The following is a 22,062-nucleotide window of genomic DNA, read 5'->3' on the forward strand; positions in this document are numbered from 1 at the left end:
AGCCATGCAGTGGATGATAAACTGCACACTGAGGAGCACCTGCCTGGCTCCCAGAAGCTATTTATCAGGCTCTCTTCATGCAAGCTAACAGGACTAGCACATGCAGTAGGCACAAGGGCTTCTGAGCCCAGCACTAAAATGGGAGACATCAGATGGTGCAGTAGAGAAGCCAGGACTCCCTCATTAGCTCATTGTATGGATTACCCCTTTAAAGAGAGAGAAGGGGACTGGTGGAGGAAGGAGAGGCTTTCTCATTTTAACAAATAGCTTTTCAGACACCACAAATGATTTCTGCAAATCTATTAGTTCACTCTTTTTTTTCCCCCTCACAGATAGGGAAAAAAAACCAAAAAAAACCCCTGAAATTGATTCACCATCTATAAATAAAAAAGAATCAATAGTAAAATTTCTAGCTAATTTCCCTCTGCCTCTTTGCTCCTTGGACTATTTGTTATCTTAGAAATATTTGTCTGAGGGAAAAAAAAAGAGAAACATCATCGATTCCTGACTGCGACATGTTCCTCCACCTTGCCCTACAGCTCTCCTCTCCTCTCCTCTCCTCTCCTCTCCTCTCCTCTCCTCTCCTCTCCTCTCCTCTCCTCTCCTCTCCTCTCCTCTCCTCTCCTCTCCTCTCCTCTCCTCTCCTCTCCTCTCCTCTCCTCTCCTCTCCTCTCCTCTCCTCTCCTCTCCTCTCCTCTCCTCTCCTCTCCTCTCCTCTCCTCTCCTCTCCTCTCTCAGCGTGTGGACACAGACGAGTCCTTCAGGCTCCTCTTCTCGGGTTTTCCTCCAGCGTGGCAGTTCCCAGGGCCCCGTTGGGCAGTGCATTTATAGGGTGGCACGTTGTCCTTCCTGCCAAAGGAAAAATGAGAGGATAGATGCTGTCAGGCCCTGCAGTGCTCCAGCAGCAGGTCAGTGTGAGTGGGGTGTGCTCTGAGGAGAAGCTGTGTGTGAAGTCCCACTGTGAAATGCATCTGTAAGGAAGGCTTTGGCAGCTCGAGAAAATTAGAGGTGTTAAAGACCAGCTGGTCCCATCCCTCTCTGGCCAGAGCAGGGTTAGTCCTTCCAGGAGGATTCAAGGGCTTTGTGCTAGCTCTGAGCTCTCCAAGAGAAGGGTCCCATTACTTCTCTTTGGGTGAACCCCTTCCCACTGTTTTCTCCCACTGAGGTCCCTTCATTTCTGCTCATGAAGAGCCCTCCTCTCACTGTGAATATTTCCTTCTGGGGCATGTACCATCCCCAGGACGGCTGGGTTCACACATCTGCTCACAGCTGGATTGCCTCCAATGCCAGGAGTGTTCACAGCTGGGTCAGAGTCTTTGGGGACAGACTGATTGTGTGGCCAGGGAACACCCAGCGCATGATGCCAGCTCTTCCAGGATCCAGACCAGTGCCTTCAAAGAGCCCACAAAGATGTGATACTGCTGTTTCACTGTGCCCATAACTCCAATTTCCTAACTCAAGTTTTCTCACTCGAATTATCTAGCCAAATTTCAGTTGTCAGTATAGTTTGGAGTTTCCAGTGCCCCTTTCAGGCTGCAGCCCCAGCAGAGCTGTGGGAGTTTTATAACTGGCCTCCAAAGGAGCAGGGTTGTGATAAATACAAAGTGCTTTTTGCAGTGATGCCCCAGGAGTTCACAGGCTAAGAACTGAGCTTTTCACAGCCCAGCACCACAGAACCAGCTCCCCAGCTTCCCACAGCTTATCTGGTGGAAAGACTTGCTTTGTAACACTTCAGTTCCTGATAAGGAACTAAGTCTCATTACTCATTTCCCAGGCAAACACTCCTCTGTGTATGTGTTTACAGTGTGCATGATGAATTTTTGCTACTTTAAGGAAAAATAAATCTCTGTTAACAGTTAATTCTGCAACATTTCTGTTCTGTTTACTTATAGAGCCATTTTGCTTAGAGGTTGTAATTAAAATCCTCCATCTCACAGCCTGCCACTCTCACTGCCCCTCTTGCCCCCAGGTCCTGGCACACTGCTCACAGCAAGATGGGCACAAGTGACCAAGACAGCCTCAGCCCTGGTCTGTCTGTCTGTCTGTCTGGGCAGAGCCTGGCCTGGGGAAAAAGTGTCACAACTCACAGCATTGTGTCCAGAGTCCTTGCTTGATGAGAGGCTGAATTGCAGAGGGTGTGGGTCCTCCAGCATCATCCTCATTCAGGGAGGCACAGCCAGCACTGAGCTGTCCCAGAGCAGGGACCTTCCCTTCACAGCCTCTGCCAGCACTGGTGGCTCTCAGTGGGACTGAAAAGCTGACTCTGAGAAAAACACTGGGACCAGGAGCCAGAGGAACCATCTCTGGCTGCCCTGTAAGCCTGCCTGTGAGATTCCAGTGGAGAGTGGGGTCCCTCTACACTCACCCTAGAGCAGCCTTCCCAATCCCCTGCAGATACACCTTCAGACAGCTTCTCCTTTGTACAAGCACCAAAACCCAGCTATCCATTCCCATCCCAAGGAAGGCAATGAAACTGTGCTGGCAGTGTTGCTCACAGCAGCCAAGGGGCTCCAGTGACCCTTCAGGGTGCTCCCTCAGGCAGCTCTTGGCCCCCTCAGCTGTGCCTTGCCAGCTTTGCTCATTTTCCCCCACTGCTGTGGCAGGGCACAAACAAGAAGGTTCTCTACTTGTGCCTGATACACTCTGAGCTCTCAGTCTGCTCCCTCTGAGGTCAGATTTTGGTATTCCCCAGGGCAGCTGCTGACCGTGGGCAGGCTGGTGCTGGTGCTGTACCAAACCCTACTGGGCCTCAGACACTGGCAGGGAGAGGAGCTCTGTCACACATCTGTGTCACACATCTGTGTCACACATCCGTGTCACACGTGACTGACCTGCCAAAGGCCATGCAGCAGATCTGGGAAGAGCTGAAAAGAGCTGATGGAACCCCAGTTTTCTTGATCCCTGCACCCTGACTAACCCCAAGGAATTGGGCTTCTCTGTAGTGACACAGAGAAACCTGCCTTCTTCACCACAAAATTGTTTGTTTTTCAGTACTTCTGCTTTTATTTGCAGAAGGAAATTTTAATATACATTTTAAAAATTTGTAATAATGTAGTTGCTGATGGGACCCAGGGCTTAGAGGGCTTTACCTCCACCAGCCCCTCCCTCCCCACTGCCACAGCTGCTACCATTTACTGCATCTCTACAGTTCAATCACCAACCTAAGGCATAGTGGTATTTTGAAGAGATAAACATTGAGACAAAAATAAATAAATGAGGACCCTGGGAGGGAGACCTGAAAGGCACAGTGAAGTGAGAACAAGCAGTTTCTCTGGTTCTGTGTCTAATTACATTGACATGTTCCTAGACAGCACTGGAGACCCAAACACAGCAGCAGCTGTGAACCAAAAGGAGACTCATGAAAAACATCAGGAAGCCAGGCTGGCAGCCCATCCCTTGCCCTGGGGCTGCATCAGCACTGCCCATGTCACTGCTGACAGCCTTCCTGCCCTCTCCCAGCACTGGCTGGGCAGCAGGGCTCAGCTCCTGGTCCAATTTCTCTGCACCCACTCCAGTCACCCAGCAGCACTGCTGAGTGTCATTCCTACACTCCTCTATGCAAGTGAAGGAAACAATATAATGCAAAATATGAAAAGAGGATAAAAGTGGGTCCTAAACTTCCTTTTTCCTGATTTGGTTAACATAGGACAAGGAAATCCTGTCATGCCAACAGCACTTAGAGGTGAGATTTTTAGACTCTGGCCTTTTTCAGCCATCCACTGAACTGAAGCATCATGAGGATCAACCACTCAGTTCACATCAGGTACTTGTGACAAAGTGGTTTTTTTTGGACATACAGCCATAATCAAAGCACAGCTCTGCTACATGTTCATTGCACAGACAACAGTTAATCGTGCAGCCATGCAAACTGCTTTGCAAATTGAAATCTCAGAGGCATAGCAATTACAATACCAAATTTATACCACATCTCCCACTCAACTAATTGTACATCCAAAAAATCACCACTTGAATAATCTGAATACATTCACCTTTAGAGCTAAAAAAGCCTTTGCTACATGCTTGATCTCAACACAATTTTGAGTTACAGAACCCCATGGGAAAAAAAATGCCAACCTCTGATTTCAACAGGAAAATTGCTTCTATCTAAATACAGCAGATGCATAATTCACACTGACGTCTAACAGCCTGGTGTTCCCAGCAAAGCTTGTTTTTACTCTGCAAAACTGGGGATGTTGCTATTGCTGCCTGCAGCTCTCCCAGCCCATCTACAGGACAAGCCCTGCTCTGAATGTAGTGTTCACATCCAAAATAACAGCACCTGGTTTCTAATTGTTAGCAAATCTTAAAGGCCTTAAAGTGAATTAGCAGACCTACAAACTAGGCTGATGTTTTGGATGGGTTGAGGTTTGCAGAGCCACCACTGGGGGCACATTTGTGCTGCTGTGGCATTTTGAGCTCTTTCAGACACACATTTTTTGACTTTTGTTTCCATCTCGTGAAGCAAGGCAAGGTGGGGAGATTTGAGCTAGTGACTTTGCAGCTGGTGTATTAAAGAAAGTCAAACAGAAGAGAATTGGTGTTTAAATTGCAAAGGGAGGTAAAAATAAAGTTATCTAAGCCATGTGAGTGGGATCAAAAATGAGTCATCAAGGCTGGAAAATGGGTAACCTCTGATCCCTGAGATTAAGAAATCTGGCTGCTGTTGTGTTGCTGCTGATCTAATTTTTACACTTTCCCTCCAAACAGAGGAGACACGTTTCCATTGTGTCCATCTCAGCTAAACAATCAATGCCTGATCAGTCCCAATGCTTCACTCTCAGGGATACACAATTAACCAGCTCCATGTTTGACACTGCAAGGGGAGCTCAGTATTTTCTGGGAATGCCTGACAAGTTTCAATCATACAGAACACAAACCAAATGACCCAGCAGATAATGACAGCCTGTGCCCTGACAGTTAGATAATGTGCATGCTCCAAAGCAAGGCCAATTAGAAGCAATAAAAACAAATTTGAAATGTTAGAGCAAAGGTCAGAAATGCTCAGACATTACCACAGGCTTGATTTTTCTTCTTCTCAAGCGCTCACCAGCACTATTTGCATTAAGTGAACATGTAGTCATGTTTGCCAGGTGCCCACCCATCCATTACAGTGCATTGTGACTTCTGAGTCATACAAACCCCACTAAAGTGATGTGTGGAGAATCCCAGCACTACCTGGAAATCTCATCAGGTCCCTATCCTATGGCTCTGCCCTTCTGAGTACAGGGGCTGGCCCATACTGCTTATAGAGAAGGCAGATGTTAGAGGGTGTGCACATCTCTCCCTCCACCACAGAAGGGATTCTGCTGCTTGCCATCCATCCTTCACTTCCTGGACTCCCTCCCCAGCTCAGTGCAGCAAGACACACCTGCTTTATCCAGGAGACAGTGCCCAGAGGCAGGAATAATTAGTTTGTAGCTGGAGCCACACTATCACATAAGAGAAGGCGCCACAATTACAAGCGCGGCTCACACACAGCCAGCCTTGTGTGCCTCTGCTGACCCAGCTGCAGAGAGCACAGGAATGGGTTTTGTCTTGGCTCCTGTCCTCCCATTTCCAAAGGAGCAGCAGGACAATAATGGATTGACCTGAGGAGATGTAGCAGAAAATGGCAGTCTCTTGAGCTCGTTCAAGTTACCAGCAGGACATTGGGATTAACATCCTGTGTGCATCAGACACTATCCACATCAACCCACCCCTCACACAGGTCCCTGTCTCTGCTTTCCAAATCCCAGGCCAGGGTGATGCATGAAGTAGCACAAACACTGTAAATCTTATTGAGCTCTGGCTTCCTCAGAGCAGCAAGACCAGAGAAGGAGAAGGAAAGCAGGTGGGTACCTGCAGGCATACCTATGTGAGGATGCCTGGGAGAGCTAATCTAAATGCATTTAGGGTTTAAATGCAAAGCTGATTAGTGAAACCACAGCAAGCTCTTATGTGATATGCTCCTTCGGAGTTAAAGTAGCCATAATTCAATTTATTCATTTAGCTCATTTCCAAAAAGTAAATTAAAGTGTAGTAAATTAAATTAAAACAGCTGACAGCACCTCCATTTTGAAAAGGATTGTTAACGTGGACCCTGACTACTTCATACAGTAACGCAGATTATTTTTGCTTGCCAGGCCCCCCATCAGGCACATCAGCTCCCCATCCTGAAGCATTTTTACACTCCCTCTGGTCAGGGAGTCTCCAAGAGCAGCACCAAGCTGGACATGTGCTTGGGTGTTTGCACGTGCTTCAGTGTGCTCAAATCCAGGGTAAAATCCCTGCAGCTGGCAGCCTCGTTCCCAAGTGTTGGAGAAGCTAATTGTTGTAATGAGGAATTTTGGTGAAGCCTCTGCTGGGAGCTGGCCAAGCACTGCACATCTCTAAACTCTATAAATGGATCCTTTTCACTGAATCCATGAGAATGTCACTGTTCAAAACCTGGAAGGTGTTCTTTAGTGACAGCTACAAGTATCAAGAGTTGCATATAATGTGCAGATGTGTGTGGGAGCAAGCTGATTATAATTACCAATAAAGAAGGGGGGAAAACCCCGCAAAATTATTTTTTTAGGCAAAACCGATAATTTGCCTTTAAACCTTAGTATTTCTTCCATTACTAACACAATTTACAGACCTGGAAACCAAATTGAAGTTGTTCTATTTTGCTGCCCTCATTCCATTTCCTCCCTCCTCTGCAAATTGTAAGAGGTTTTGCTGACCTTTCATTCATTTAGTCTAGAACATTTTTCCTGTTTCTTACACTCTGCTCTCCTCTTAGCCTCTGAAAATGGTGGGAGAAAAGACAACAAGACAATAATTTAAGTTTGGGACAAGTGAGCTGGGGATGGAAGCACAGCCTCTCAGGAATAAAGCAGGGAGGTGCTCTCACTCCCAGCTCTCACGTCAGTCGTGGCCAGGTCAAAGAAAGCACAACCAGATGTAGGTGAAACCTCAAAAATCCTGAGCTTGAAAGCGTGGAGAGGAGTTTTTCTGAAACACGGGTAGAGGTGAACTCAGGAGACCACTGCAGACCCAGTGGGGCAGAAGGACCTGCACTCAGCACACGCCAGAGAGCAGCACAGCCCTGGCCTGGTGTCAGAGCCTGCCAGCCCACACAACCTCTGGGCACAGCTGCTGAGCGTTGAGGTGGGGCTCAAAATGAGCTGTCCAGGCAGAAGGACCTACCTTTGGTCAGGCTGTGCCCACACACAAAGCCTTCCCCATCCCCAGCCAGTGTGGTGCAGCAGGCAGTGCCCATGGCCTGTGAGCATGGTGGGACAGTCCCGTGGCCACATCCAGCCTGCTGGAGACACAGCTGGGCTCTCATACATCATCATTAGAGCTGCAAAGTCAAGCAGCAAAAGGAGGAATTGCCAGAATAAAGGCTGTCAGAGCAATTTTAATTCAACCTCCTGGCAGATATGCCTTCTGATGGGGTCTTTAATTACCTCATCACAGCCTACTTTTTCTTCAACAAGGCTGCTGCTTTATTCAGGGCACGATGGACAGACGGCAATTAATGAAGGGCCAGTCAATATTTTGTTCTGTCCTTTTTTCATTCAGTGTGTGGCTCCAGGCACTATTTGCCACATGCCATCAAATCCATGCTCTTAGAATTATTCGTCTTCTTCTTGGCTTCTCTCTCATGTGTATCAGTATAGCAATTGTGAGGTTCCCACATAGGAAGGAAATTCTTTTCCAGCACTTCTGTGAGCAGAACACAGAAACTCAAAGAAGTTCTGTGGGTTTTACCTATAGGAAAATATAGGGCAGACATGACCTGCAGAATGCTCCACCAGCGAGGCCCAGGTGGGATTTCTCAGGATATCCACACTGTCTCTGTTCAAAGCCCATCTTCCCTAACCTCTGACAGAGCTGTTTAAACACTCAGGACATCTAGAATTTGAAATTCAGTGTGCCCAGAATATGAGTAACATGGACCTGGTGGCTCTTAGAGAGAAAATGTCAGTGGTCTAAAGAGGGAAGATCTCTGGTGATGCTGGGCTCTGTCACAGCCAGGGAGCCAGAGTGAAAGAACAGAGAAATGCTGATATGGGCAAAGGGATGAGCTTCAGGCAGTGCAAACTGACTGGCATTTGTGAATTTCTCACCAAAATTCTTCTTTTCCACCTTAGTCATTCTCTGTAACAGCTGCGCTCTGCTGTCTCCTAATCTCTTACAAATTTTTCACCTTTCACCAACCTCCTTTCAGAGGAAGACATTTCACACTTTCAACCCAAGAAATCTTAACCTTCCCTCTGGCACAAGTAGAAAGAGGTGAGAGCAGGACAGAGACTCTGTGAGAGGAAGAGTTCCCTGTGTCACTGGCAGCATCAAAGGGAGCCCCACTCAAATGGTTCCCAGTGAGTGCCCTGGGAGTGGAGCTCTGGTCACTGAGCAGCTTAGGAAAGGAACAAGAGGAGAGGGATGGCATGAACCTTCATTGCTGTCCAACAGCCCCTTTCTGCACAGCTCTGTGCCCACTTAACCCACCCTTGGAGAGCTGTCTTGGTGTCCAGGACAGGCTCTCTGAGCCTCTCTCAAGCACAGCTAAGTGGCAGTGCTCTCTTCTCCAGCAGGCAGCACAGAGCTCTCTCGTGCCCTGCTAGAAATTCATGGGCCTGCTGGCTTGTCACTCCAAAGAGCATCCAGCGTTTTCAGCGAGGCTTTTAATTCATTAGCTCACAGAGGAAAATATTCTAACCTTCTTGCCCTCCTCAGCTGAGTCACTGATGCTTTCCTGCCTTGCTGCAGACACATCACCTTCAGGAAAATAATTACTTAGCATGGAGATAACAGCAGACATTATGTTTGTGAGCTGGGTGTTTGTTTGGGATCACAGGGTCTCCCTGCCTTGAGGACTGCAGGACACACTGGGGTTACTCCTTCAAACCTGACCTTCCTTTGCAGGCTGTGGGAAACTCTGTGGTCACTCCAAGGGGAACTGGGGGATGCCTGAGGGAGCTCAGTAGGAGGAAAGGGCTGAAGGGTTCTGGGAGGAGCTGGATGAGCTGTGCTGGGCTCCATCACTGGAAGAGGTTGCCCAGAAAAGCTATGGATTCCTCATCACTGGAAGTGTTCAAAGCCTAGTTGGATGGGGCTGGTCTAGTGGAAGGTCCACCATCTAGGGGATGAAACTGGATGATCTTTAAAGTCCCTTCCAACCCAGAACAATCTATGATTCTGTGATATGGTGGCATTTGGGCTCCTGTAGGCAAGGACAAGTGGAATTTAACCCCAGGTCCAGCCAACCAGTTGGATTCACTTACAGGCACATACTGATGTCATACAGAGTATACAGTTATTTCTCTTGACCCTTGAAATAAGCTGCATTTTGGTAGCAGAGGGTGCCCCACCTCCAGACTCAGTCTTGTTCTGTAACCAGAGCTGGTCCATCAGTTATTGCCTCTTACTCCAGATGATCCTGATCCCATTCCCACTGAACTGCCTGCATTGCCTGTGCTGTAGGATGGCTGCTCTCTCACAGCCTGACTGCAAGGACAAAGCTCTTGTAAAGGTGCCTGAATTTGGGTACCAACCCTATTTCTGACCCTCAGGTACACCTCTCCCTCTATGTGCCTCGATTTCCTTCTCCAAAGCACGGTGATTCCAACACAAACATTTCCTTCCTTGCGGCCAGACGTGCTCTGGAAGTGTTGCAGGTTGTTGCTATTTCCAGGCCTGTCATTCTAACACATTTTGGCTGCACTAATTCCCTCAAACAGAAATTGTTCTGCCTGTCCTAGTCTGGGACAAAGCAGGCAATTAGCTGTCCCTTACACGTTTATTAACTCTGCAGCTTTCTTTCAATGACTATGTGAAATCCAGTAATGTTTAAATATATTTTCATAAACTGTGGGCACAACATGTCCTGTTTCCACTAATAACCGTGCCATATAATTAGTCCTGATTACACAGATATTTAGTATCATTTTACATATTCCAGTCCTTTCCTAGTGCCACTGCCTAGCCAAGGCATATTTAAAGCTACAGCCATCTCCCTTCTGTTTCCCAGCAGTTTGCAGCAATTCCTTTTGAAAAGGATTGCAGTTAACACAGCAGCTTCAAAGAACAATTTCATGATGGACATTTTAGGTGCATATATATATATATATATATATATGTATATATAAAGGCTCTGATCAAATGTCAGATGACAAAGCCCAGGATACAAATACAAGGCATTTATCTACTTGCAGGGAAAAGCTGGTATTTGAAATCCATCAGGAAATTAACAACATGAATCTTTTAAAATCCATTCCTTAAACATCTGTTGGCTTAGGGCTGAACATTGACCGTATTTAGGGCTGAACATTGACCGTATTTAGGATTTTACTGGGAGGTAGCACCCCCCAAACAAAAGATCCCTCACTGCATTAGGCTCTGGTGGGGGGGACAAGAAGAATTTGCTCTCTGCAACCCGATTAGAGATGTGTATCTTTCCCTGCTGGCGTGGCTGTCTCTATAGAGATGGACATGGATATTTGATGAGATTAAAATGCTTCACTTACCACTGTCAGTGGTTCTTTAATTTAAAATGAAGAAAGCAAACAACCATTTCTTTTGATGAGGTAACTGGATGATGCTATGGAAAAGCACTTTGCTGTCAGGTGGTAATTAGGTTCAGTAATAGTTGTGGGTTTTTAGCCTTGGAGGCTGTGGCCCCTGGGAGTCTGAGAGAAATGATACATTCAATTTCCGGAGGAGAGGGAGATGCTGGATGCTGTTCTCTGCTAACCCTGCAGGTCTCTGCAGATAAGAGCATTCAGAGCTGCAGTGCTGACAATCCTCCTTGAGCCAGCCTAAACTGTGGTGTCAAGATCAAGCAAACAGAAAAGGGAGATGGGCTCAAAGCAGGCCTGACACAGGCAGCCTGGCTCTGACCACATGTGTGAGGAGCTGCCAGAATGGCTGCAGTGAGAGGATTTTTAAAGGAACTCCAGCAATTGCTCTCTGGTCTGGGCTGATATTTGTAACATCCATCTTACACATCACTAGAAAATCTTCAGTAGGAAAGTGTTCCTTTGCAAACAAGGAACATTCCCACAGCTACTCTTTTAAGGGAGGAAAAAAGCAGGAAAATCTCAAGGTTCAGCTGCCTCCCTTGCCAATTTGGAATTGCCTTTTCCATTACAAAATATAAACTATATATCAAAATGTAAATTGTATATATTGGTTGTGCTGTTAAGAGTTGAAACCCAAATGAAACATTTCTGTTGGTCCAAATGCATTTAATTGAAATTTTTCAGTTTGGAGGCATTATTGCTGTTTTCTCAGAACAGAGGCAAATACTGAGTATGATGTTTCCCATGAAACAGGTGCTCAGGTTCCTGCTCTGTTCCCCTCTGATGTTGTTACACAGCTCATTGGTGTCTCCCCTGCCCCTCACACAAGCTAAGCGACACTGAAAGGATGCAGCTGGCCAGCACCAGAGAAGGACCAGCAGTGCTGCAGGGAGCCAAGCCTGGGCATTTCATGCCTTTGTGCCTTGCTCACCAGTGCCTGACTTCCCACCCCACTTCCTTTTGGGCTAGCACCCCCTGAGCTGATTTTGAACCCGGAGCAGGGGCTCGGGGTGAGAGGGGATCCCTGGACGGAGTGTCCAGCTGGGCTGGCAGCAGGATCCTGCCTCTGGCTGCCAGCACAGCTCCAAGGGAGGGGGAGCTCTGCCTCAGCACAGGCTTGCCAGCCACTTCTTGAAGCACTGAAAAAGTTTTCACTTCCAGAATTAAAACTTTGCGAAATAAAAGCGGGTCTGATTCGCTCTCGGGAGATAAATGAAGGGTAAGTCCATTAAAGATACTGGGGTGAGATTGGTGCACAGCAGACAGAATTCAGGAAAGATATCGATATCTCCAAAATCCTCTGAATATTTTTTTCAGACATAAACCAGGTATCTTTCCTGATCACAAATGCTTTATTTCCAAATGGAATTTCAATAAAATAAGCGCAGTTAGACTAGCACATGTTATAAAGCTGTAATGCAGTAGCACTGAAGTTTAGTCAGGAAAGGTATTAAAAAAGCAGCCCAGCTGAAGCAAGAGAAATTGCTTTCTGACCCACCGAGTTTTAGGAGTCGGTGCGAGTGGTCCCTCCACCAAGGAGTTCAGCCTGTAGTAATCCAAGAATGTCCTGGCCACATTTCTTCCAAGCTTCATATCTGTGAGTTTTTAATTAAGGACCATTTTCTTAATAATTAAAAGTAATAATAATAATAATAATTAAAAAAAAAAGAGCAGAGTCTAAAGGTAAGTTATCGCTATTTAATGCAAGAGCAAGTTTTACATCAACCATCCCACAGAGTTCAGTCTCCAGGCAAAAATCACTTACACTGGCAGATAAGGTGGGGGTCATCTTGTTTGCTTCTTGTTTTCACAGGCAGATGCTGCATAGAAACACAGACAGGAGGAAACAATCTCCCTTTCCCCCCACACCTGGCTGCAGATCCCCGTGGTTCTCGTGAAATAATGCACTAGACAAAAGGGGCCCTCCAATTTCCACATTCAGGGAGAATAATTACCTTAAAATGCTTGGATACAGGCAGTATTTCTGTATCCAGGATACAAGGTCAGCTACACCACAGTGTGAACCTGCCATGGACCAGTGTACTGGAGGTTGGGGTTAATGCTGTAGTCCTGCACACCTTTAGCTCTGACCCCCAGAGTGTCGTGGGAGCATTCACTGTTCTCTCCCTGTGTTGCATTCAGGACCTGAAATGGTGATTTTAGCACCGACCTGGAAGGACAGCAGGTTACCTTAACAAGTTCAGCAGTAACTCTGGTGTTTCTTCTCACTAACCACGATTTCTCCTCCAGCTGACCCCTAAACCCAGCATTAGGGAGCTGCTGCACATCAAAGCTGCCATGGGGACCTCAGGGGCACAGGAACCAGACCTTCCTGAAGACTCAGCTGCTGACAAAGAAGTTGAATAACCTGTGGATTGCACTGAAAAACAATATCCCAGACAACATGTCCATGGGGTGAACCTGCTGCTCATGTGAGAAGTCAGCATTAAGCCTGCCTGTTACAGAGCAGCATTCCCTTACCATCCACAGGGTGATTTCCAGCTGGGAGATACCAGTGGGCTCCATTATCCACAGCTGTGTTGTGGGGACTGAAGGCTCCTTTATTTTCCTATTTTGAACTGATGCCTACCCTCAATAACCTCAGGGTGCTCCAGGGCACTGTCCCAGAGGGTGGTGGTGAGGAGCATTCAGCAGGGCTGCTGCAGCAGCTGAGGTGGGCACAGCACCTGGGGAGTCTGAAGGGATCTCTGCATCCAACACCCAGCAGTCCAGGAGGATAAACCATTGCTGGGGTGTTTTGTGTGCATGTATGCATACTCTGCTTTATCAGTAGTTATCTGCTGCTGTTGCCATTAGAGGAAAATTCCAGAAATGCAGCATCCCAGGGGCTTCCAGCAGCGCCACTGAAGGCACTGGCTCCTAAATGAAGCTTTTATTACCCGCCCACTTACATTAGACACATCAAAACAAGTCAGCCTGAGACATCAGGTTCACACAGCACTGTGAGCTTACTTTATCGTTTATTTATTTATTTGTAAGGAAGGTCAAGCTGATGTGACAGTCTTTACTTCTCCAAAAATCCAGCCGCCAGCTCTGCTAGTGCTGCAGTCAAGTCTAGTGGCTGAGGATGACTCCTGATGTTGCTTTTCTCTCCAATGACCTTATCCTGCTTTTCCAGCTCCCACTGCTGTGCCTGGGGATGGTTCCATGGCTCTGTCCCTCCTGAGGGTCTATCCTGACACACTCCTGGTCCTCATACCACGTGTGCTGTGGGCACCTCTGTTCTCCTGGCCAGCAGCAGGGCAGAGCTGGAGCAGCTGGTGCTCCCAGCTGTTGTTTGCATGGACAGGGAGAGGCAGCTCTGTGGATCAGCACAGGCTGCGTGGATCAGCACCAGCTGTTCCCCAGCTGTGACAGTGCCCAGTGAGCTCCCTTTGCAGCCTACCAGCACTGCTGGGCAAGCCCTGCATGCGGGGAGGCTCAGAAAGTTGGAGACAGCCTGAAGTTCAGCAATTCGAGGGAGGGCAGTGTTGCTCTGGAAGTGTTTTGTGGTTGTTTCTGGAATTTGGGGACGGCTGGGGGCCGCCTGGTTGCTGTGGATATGGACTCAAAGCGGTGGTGAAGGTGAAGAGTTCAGAGTAGTCTGAGGAAGAGAGGAAGAAGGGGAGAGGGCTGTCAGACACTTAAGGGATTGAGAAGACTAACATGGCTTGATCTTGTGGTTTCTTTCATTTGCTCGTCACTTTAAAGACATAAAGTGGTAATTGGACTCAGTAAAGTCTCGAGGACATTTTGTCAGTGGCAATCTCAGAAAGCTCCTCTGCCAGAAGTGGCCCTGCTGCCCTTTGCTTTGTCTCTCTGCATTGCTTTTGTTTGCACGGTGGGAAGAACCTGACCCGCTGTCCTGGGGGAGGAAGCCCTTGGATGGCAGTGGGTGCAGACCAGGATATGGCTCCACGAGCTCCTGCCTTAACCCTGACCTGCAGGAATCCAGTTCCACTGCTGAGCTCAGCTTAGGAACAGCTTTCTGAAGCTGGGGACAGCTAACCACTGGAATAACCTGCCTTAGCACATGAGGAAATCTCCAGACCAGAGCTCTTCAAGAACAGGCTAAACCCAGAGCAGACATGAATGGTTTAGGTGTAACTGGCGCTGCATGAGATTTGGGTAAGGAAACATAAAAGGGCCTCTCAGGCCACTTCATCCCATTTTCCTACCATTCTGAACGTATTTTGCACCCCACATAGAGACCTGTTTGCTAAGATAGCCAAGAAAGGTAAGGGCATTTTGCAGAGCATGGACATAGATGGAGAGCGTGAAGAAACTGGAAATGCAGTGCCACATGCATCCATTGAAAAGTCACAAAATGGGAATAACTTGCAGTCAGCAATGATGAAGAGAGACTCAAGCCAGCATGGGATAAAAAATGTGCGTGTTCTAATACTAGTCTCTCCAGCCATCCTGCCCCCTCTGCTCTGCCTGTCACTTCTGCAAGGGATGAGTGGTTTCTGTCATGGAAATCAGGCACCTGATACATAAAACCAAGGGCAGAGCATTAGTCTCTCCCTGTGACTGTCCAGCCTGGGCAAGAGCTGGCATGACTCCCTCAGCAAGTGCCAACAGCATGTGTGTGCAGAACTGGTAGAGGAAAACAAATTAAAGCAATAACATTTGCATTCATCTGTGGTGCACGGAAGGCTCAAGCTCCACTTTGGCATATAGAGTATCCTGAGCATGTAAATAACAGCTACTGCAACCCAAACCCACTTCCACTGGGTGGATTGGTCGGTTGGTTGGTTTTTAACCAGCTTCCTTTCTGCAGTCACACGTGCTGTGTGCCCACAGGAATTCCCTTCCTAGCCTGAGCTGCACTTGACAGAAGGCCATTTCCCTGCTACTCCCATCATGGGAGCTCAGCTTATACAAGACAGCCAAAATGCATTTGGGAGAGTCATGTTGGGAACAGCTGGGTGTGTCCTTACCTTCACTGGCACCTGCAGCTCCCTCTGATCTCTCTTCTTCCTTCAGAAACTCATTCCTTCACACTCCGTATTTCTACTTGGAAATGGAAACCAGTGTCCCTCCTGCAAACGCCCTTCTCACAGCATTCACTCTGTGAATGGCATCGGCAGATTTGGGGAGATTTCAGGACAGTCTGTTTATGCCCAACTCTGCCAAATTTCACAGATGTTCCGAGGTTCAAGAATCATGCTGGGCTCTCTGCAGAATCCTGCACGTTTATGATCCCTACCATGCCCCACAGCCCAAAACTTCCAGCCCTGGTAAGAAGGGAGCACAGAGGAGTGGGGACTCTCACAAGCCATTACTAGTTTTCAGCTGACACGATTCATTGAGCCTATTGTGAACAGTCTGCTTAGGCTCCAGCCTCTGCAAGCGCAGACAGAGCCTTGTTCTGTCTGTGCATGGAGGCAATAAAAATCTCAATTTGGAAACCAGTTAGCAGTACAAGTCATTAGGGGAGGTACTAAATGTTGCTGCTTTAATAGCTCACTGATCCTTTAATAATGTCACTGCTGCAGAGCATGGTGGCACCGTTTGCTCGCTTTTGTTTTGCTTTTTGAAATTCAGGGTCATTCCACTTTCAAGTGAGTGGATTATCTCTCTTTCCTCCTTCTGCCAGACACTGCAAACTGCTTTAAATACTTAGAAAAAAAGGATGGCTCCTTCAAATTCACCATCTCATTTTCATAAGGTCCAGTGTCATGGCTTTGGAACGGGAAGAGAAACCGTGATGGTGGTAAGGATTTGACAAGGGCAAAACAGTTAGCAGCCCCCACTCATCTTTGATAAGTCCTGTGGGGTCTCTACCAAGCAGATTGGATCTCTGGTTTTATGTCTCATCTAGAGGACGGCACCTCCATCAATTTGAAACACTGCACTGGGTTATTAGCTCATGGAATTCATCCAAGTTTAATCCTTAGTAGGATTTGAAATGTGACCATTCAGTCCGGAGGCACCACTGGCCAGACCCACGCAAGTCTTTTGTTTCAGACAAACAGCTTTAAGTTATCCTGAAGACAGACAGAGAGGAAGAAAAAAAAATGGAAAGGGAGAAAGAGGGTAAGGAAAATGAGAACAAAGAGAAAAATGAATCTTTTTAATAGCTCAAATTAAAAACCAGAAGAAGCTCTTTGTTTGACACAACTGAATTTTACAGCAAATCTCAGTCCACCCCAACAACGATCCTGTTATTTATGAAAAGAGGGTTATTTTGTTTGGGAGAGTCCCAGATGACTGTGGTCAGCGAGCATACTGTCAGCTTCACACAATCTCAAGAGAAATATGGATGAGGTTTTCTCATCTGCTTATAACAGCTTCCATCAATGGATCAAACCCCTTCCTGACTTGAACACGAGCTCTAATGGAAAATGGCATTACAGAGCTTTAAACCACCATGTTATATCATGCCAAGCCTGATCAGAGCTAGTCCTCTATTTTAGCAGAGCTGTTTTCAGCAGTTACTTACCTATTTTGTTTCACAGTGCTGACACTGCTCTCTAATAAACAGATGCTGCCCCAATCTCATCTCATGGGGGGCAAAGCAAAGTGTGGCTGGGGCAGAATAGAGACTCTGTGGTGAAGGAGGGTGGGGAGAGGGGCCATTCCAAGGCTTTTCACCAGCATTTAACATGGTGCAAGTCTGGCTGCTGATGATGCATCCTTCCCTGGGACTCACTCCAAGGAAAAAATGCCCCCAATTCCTAGCACAGCTGTTACATATTTCAAAATCTTTATCAAAGGAGGAGGAAGCTTTTAAAATGGGAGTGTGGGGAGGAGATTGGGCTTTCTATAGCTCCTGTAAGAACCAGGCTCAATGTGGGAATTACTGGGGATACCCTCTCCTGGTACTCAGCAGGTCAAACTTGAGAAACTCAGCCAGACCATCCAGCCTTAAAATCTATAAACCCTGAACTGCCAACCTGGAAATAGCACAGGGACTTTCCCCAAGGAGAGCATTTCATTCCCGACAGCCCCAGCTCCTGAGTCCAGATGGGAGAGACACTTTTGGAAGCTAAAGGTAACAGCAATGACGAGCCTTCATTTTTATTCCTCTTGTGTGTCATCAGGGAAGGAACCGTGCGGAAAGATCCCCGACTGACTATTTCAGGCTTTCAGGCCCCTTTTCCTGAAATGCTTGATTGTGGTGGAAGAAATTACCAAGATGGGAGCTGTGTGCTCTTCTCCCTGAGTAATCAGAGGCCTGTAATTTTCTCTCCTGCTCTGAAGGAGGAGATTGGAGAACAGGTATCTTGGAGAGCACTGTTTTATCTGTGCTGGAGGGGCTGTGCTCAGGGACCACGCCGTGTGTCCCATGAACTCATTTCAATATCAGCCGTTGCTTTTGTCCTCCTGAGCTGACCTGAAACAGGCAGATCCCACCTAACACCTGGGCATGGAGAACAGAGGAGGTGGTGGTGCTGCACAGGAGCCTGTGTGTTGGGAAGGATGAAAGTTTGACAAGAAAGCCTCACAGATATGTATGCTTAGCAGAAAGATTTTTAAATGTTGAGTCTGATGAAGGAATAGAGATGGAAGCAAGTTTTGATATAGAAGAAAGGAATTGCTGAGCCAGTCTTACTGGCTAACCAAGGAGGCAAAGGGTGTGTTAGTTAGAAGGGGTTTTTGTGGCTTAGAGCAAAGGATAAACCCACCTCAAACAAGAAGATGTTTTTACCAAGCAGAAAGACAGCACAGGCAAACAAGCCTGCCAACGTTGCAAGTAGAAAAAAGGTCTCAGAATTTTCTGCTGCAAGAAAACTGAAAAACAACTTCTAGCTTAAACTAGAAGTGATGTACTAACTTTTAGTGATTGGAGAATAGTAACGTGAATATGGTAATTATTGTAGTTATGATAAGCTATAGAAAAAGGTTAAGGTATAGATTGGTTCTACTGCATTAAGATGCTCAGCAAAGAAAAGTATATAATGCATTGTAACCAAAACCAAAGGGTCCCCAGGCCTGCCTGCAGCTGGAGCTGACAGCTGTAGGCACAGGCTCTGTCACCCACTACCCTGGACTGCTGTAACCTCTTGGATGCAATAAACTGCATTTGGAGACCTGCCTGGAGTCCCACATCCCTCATTTCAGCTCTTACACCTGTGGCTGGACAAGCCAAGGGCTCCTGGCCCTGCTGGGGTGCTGGATCAAGAGGCATCAGGGGCTGGAGGGGAGCAGAGTGTGGGGGAGCCCCAGTGTGCCCCAGCTCTGCAGCTTGTGAGACTGGGCACTGTAAGGAGCTGCTGATGGGAACCTGCCCGTGGCACTGAGCTGCAGAGTGCTGCCACACGTGTGGCCATGGGAAGGGAGCACCCGACTCAACAAGGATTCGAGACACACAGGCAGGTACAGGAAATTCAGCGTGCCCAAACGAGCACAGAACAGTGAGGGCTGAGATGTCTCACTGGGAACACCACAGGCCCACAGCCCATTTTACCTCTGCGTCCATGTGCCTTTTCCAGAGCTGTGAGCATGATTTTACAGGGACACCTCTGACTGCTGCTCCATTGTCCTCATGCCATCTTCACATTGCTCCATGCAAGTGACATTTTGTCCATCTTACGGTCCCTCTACAGTGGGAGATGGAAATGGCCCCTCCTGTAAATGGTAATCTGCCCTAAGCTATAAAATGACCAAAGAAAATGGTTTATTAAATATCTTGGCGTTGCTGGCTCCTGATGAGGTTTTCTGAGGGACAGAGGTCAGAGCCAAGCTCACAGCTGAAAAAAGAAAAGACCCTGAAAGAATGAATTTCAGCATCAGTACATTTTAATTCATTAAAATATTGCAGCAGCATCACTTTGTAAATTGGTATACTGTAAAATTATGCATTTAAAACCTGATTGTAACAGCTTCTATCAAACTGTCCCAAAATTAATTTGGGCCTGAATTTACTGGTCTCACATTAATGTCTGATGGATCTTTAATAAGAATAGCAGGAAAACATAGGATGAGTCTCTTTTGTGATTTTAACATTTCTGATCTTTGCTATTGTTTAATTCTGGTTACTTGCCAGCTCTGGGAAGGAGCCCTTGTGGATTAGCTGACCTCAGCTCTTTACACAGTCAATGAAAATTACAGAGCTGATTCTCTCTGATGTACTGAGAAGGGATGAGGACAGGGAAGAAATTTCCAAGTGAAAATCCAGCATTCACATCCTTCTATCACTGATGAATGTTCTCAAATGCATGGGGGGAAAACACCATGAAAAACAAAGCCTTAGCAGTTGTTTTCAGCTTGGTTGGAAATGCAAGAACAGTGCAATAATCTCCAATTGTAATTAACTCCCCCAAAATACGCTGGAAAATCATAAGCTGAACTCTTTGGGGATCCTCTCAGTCCCTCACAACATGACAATCCCTGTTGCTCCAGGTCTGGAAGTTCCCATTAGACATTCCACCCACTGCTTTGGGCATAACATTTACTACCACCCAAACAAAATCAGTTTCAAGATAAATGGTAGAAAGAGTGTTTCGACACACCAAAGTGTAGATAAACCATTTCTCATCTCTAAATTGCTGGAAGCTCATGACTTGTATAAATCACAACCAGGCATCTGTGATCTGTTGTGTGCTGCATTTTCCCTCTTCGGCTGCAGCTTCCACTGGCAGACAGGGCACAGTCAATAGCTTTGACAAGAGCAATCCTACAAAGAAGAAATTAAGAAATGGGATTGACTTAGAAATATGAGGAGCCAAGAAACATGGGGAGCTAAGAAACAGAAGCCTGAGTGTAGGTGGATTTAAAGTTTTTGAGTAAAGAGAACTGAAGAGTGCTGGCAGTGATTGCAGGATTCACTGGGATTTTAGGGAACCTTCCTTCCCTGCCTGGGATACCACAGGTTCTGCAGTGTCCAAGGGGAACTGTTTGCACTTGCATCTGCTCTGCAGTGTCTGAGCAGATGTGGATGACCTCCTGAAACCTGCCTGAGGTCACCCAGCTGAAAAATGACTCGGTCCAGTGGCTGTTGGATGGTCTAAGTCAAGATGCCTCTTAATAACTTGCTCAGAGTCACATTGGATTGATCCTGCTTTTAGTCAGTCTTTGTTAGGTCAAATCAAGGCACCATTGGCACTTGTAGTGGGCCAAATGCAGGGAAGGGACCAATTGTCCTCAGGAATTGGCTTAGCACCTCTCTCAATCTATCCTGCAAGGAAAAAGGACCATGGCCTCAGAGGCTGTGCCTTTAAAAACACTTTCAGTCTCCAAGTAATAGTCATGCTTCAGTGTGTTCAACATTTCAGCTGAGCTCAGTACAAAGTGCAGTGATTTAAAGCCGGGAGATCAGGCGGGATTCAGCAAATTCAGAATTATTTATTTCTTTAGAGCAGAAAGTCTGGCTACAGATTATTTACTGCAAATGGGTCTGTTTGGGGGAGGGGAGCAAGGCGAGAGGGTAGAGAAGGTGTGAATTGATTGATTGAAATTTTTTTTCAATTAAAACAAGCAGTTTTAAAAAAAGATTTAATGTTTTATTGAAAACTGTGAAATAATTCAAGAGTCTGGAGCTGCACTAAGGGCAGATCATAGGGATGAAAATGGGGGGAGAAGAAACGAAATTTTTTATCCTGTGGAAGAAGGGAAGGAAGAAGAAAAAAAAAAGAGGGGGGATTTATAATGGGAACTGCCCCTGGCCAAAGCAGAGGGGGATTTCTCCCCAAAGCAGGGACACAATGAGCCGGGCCAGAGCTCTCCCCACACCAGTGTGACACACCTCACCATGAGTGGTCACTCCAGAGAGGTGGTGCTGGAAGGTAAGAGCAGGATTAGGGCTATTACTGGTAGGTAGAGGAACTAATGATATTTTTGTCATTGTAGGGAAGAAGTAAAATATTGCTATAATCTCCACCACTCCTAAGTTAATTGCCTCTTTGCTAATATAATTCCCATTCCCAGATATATTTAGCTTTTTCTAAACCCTTTGAGTTTTCCTTTGTGTTTTACACTCAAGCTGGAATGCAGTGATAAGACACTATGCATATATATATATATATATATATATATACACGTATATATTTAATCTACACACACACAAATATAGTTATATATAGTCCCTGCCACAAATAACACTCCTCTGACTGCTAAAACAGCTTCTCCCTCAGGCTGGGCTGTTTTCCTCCATCCTGTCCCTGGGGAAGGGATGCTGGCTGTGTCCACAGAAGGATGCTGGAAATGTCTGCAGCTCTCCCCTTCTCCACTGCCTGTCTCTTCCCTGTGTTTCTCTGATGGGAATAAGCCATTGCCAAACTTCAGATCCACCATCTCCTGTCATTGTCACAACCACCAGCTTTCCTGGAACAGCCGGCAGTGTCCTGCGGTACAGTCAGTGTAGGAGTGGCCCTTGAATTTTGAAAGGGGCATCTCAGAGGAAGGTCTTGTGAGGGAATTGAGCATTGAGTGGTGGGGTAGCTTTGTAGCCACTGCCATCCTTGGTGAAATGGGGTTCATAGCAACATGCTTGTGACTGTAACCTAATCGGCAGCCTCTGGTTAAATTATTTTATGTGACTCTTCAATTAAACCTATCCTATTTT

At 46.7% G+C, this 22,062-nt stretch overlaps 1 protein-coding gene across 5 annotated transcripts in view; it reads right to left on the reverse strand.

Annotated features, from left to right (window-relative positions):
• Positions 1 to 701: 701 nt before the first annotated feature.
• Positions 702 to 22,062, reverse strand: part of LOC134423228 (BEN domain-containing protein 5-like) — an 882,906-nt gene continuing 861,545 nt past the window's right edge. For all 5 annotated transcript variants that reach the window (XM_063166074.1, XM_063166072.1, XM_063166073.1 and 2 more), the window contains 2 exons: positions 12,049 to 12,145; positions 702 to 849 (listed from right to left, as the gene is read on the reverse strand). In XM_063166074.1, the coding sequence (XP_063022144.1) occupies positions 735 to 849; positions 12,049 to 12,145 (212 nt within the window). In that variant the 3' untranslated portion in view covers positions 702 to 734. The remainder of the gene's footprint in view (positions 850 to 12,048; positions 12,146 to 22,062) is intronic.

This window comes from Melospiza melodia, chromosome 11 (genome assembly GCF_035770615.1).
Source record: "Melospiza melodia melodia isolate bMelMel2 chromosome 11, bMelMel2.pri, whole genome shotgun sequence".
NCBI lineage: Eukaryota > Metazoa > Chordata > Aves > Passeriformes > Passerellidae > Melospiza > Melospiza melodia.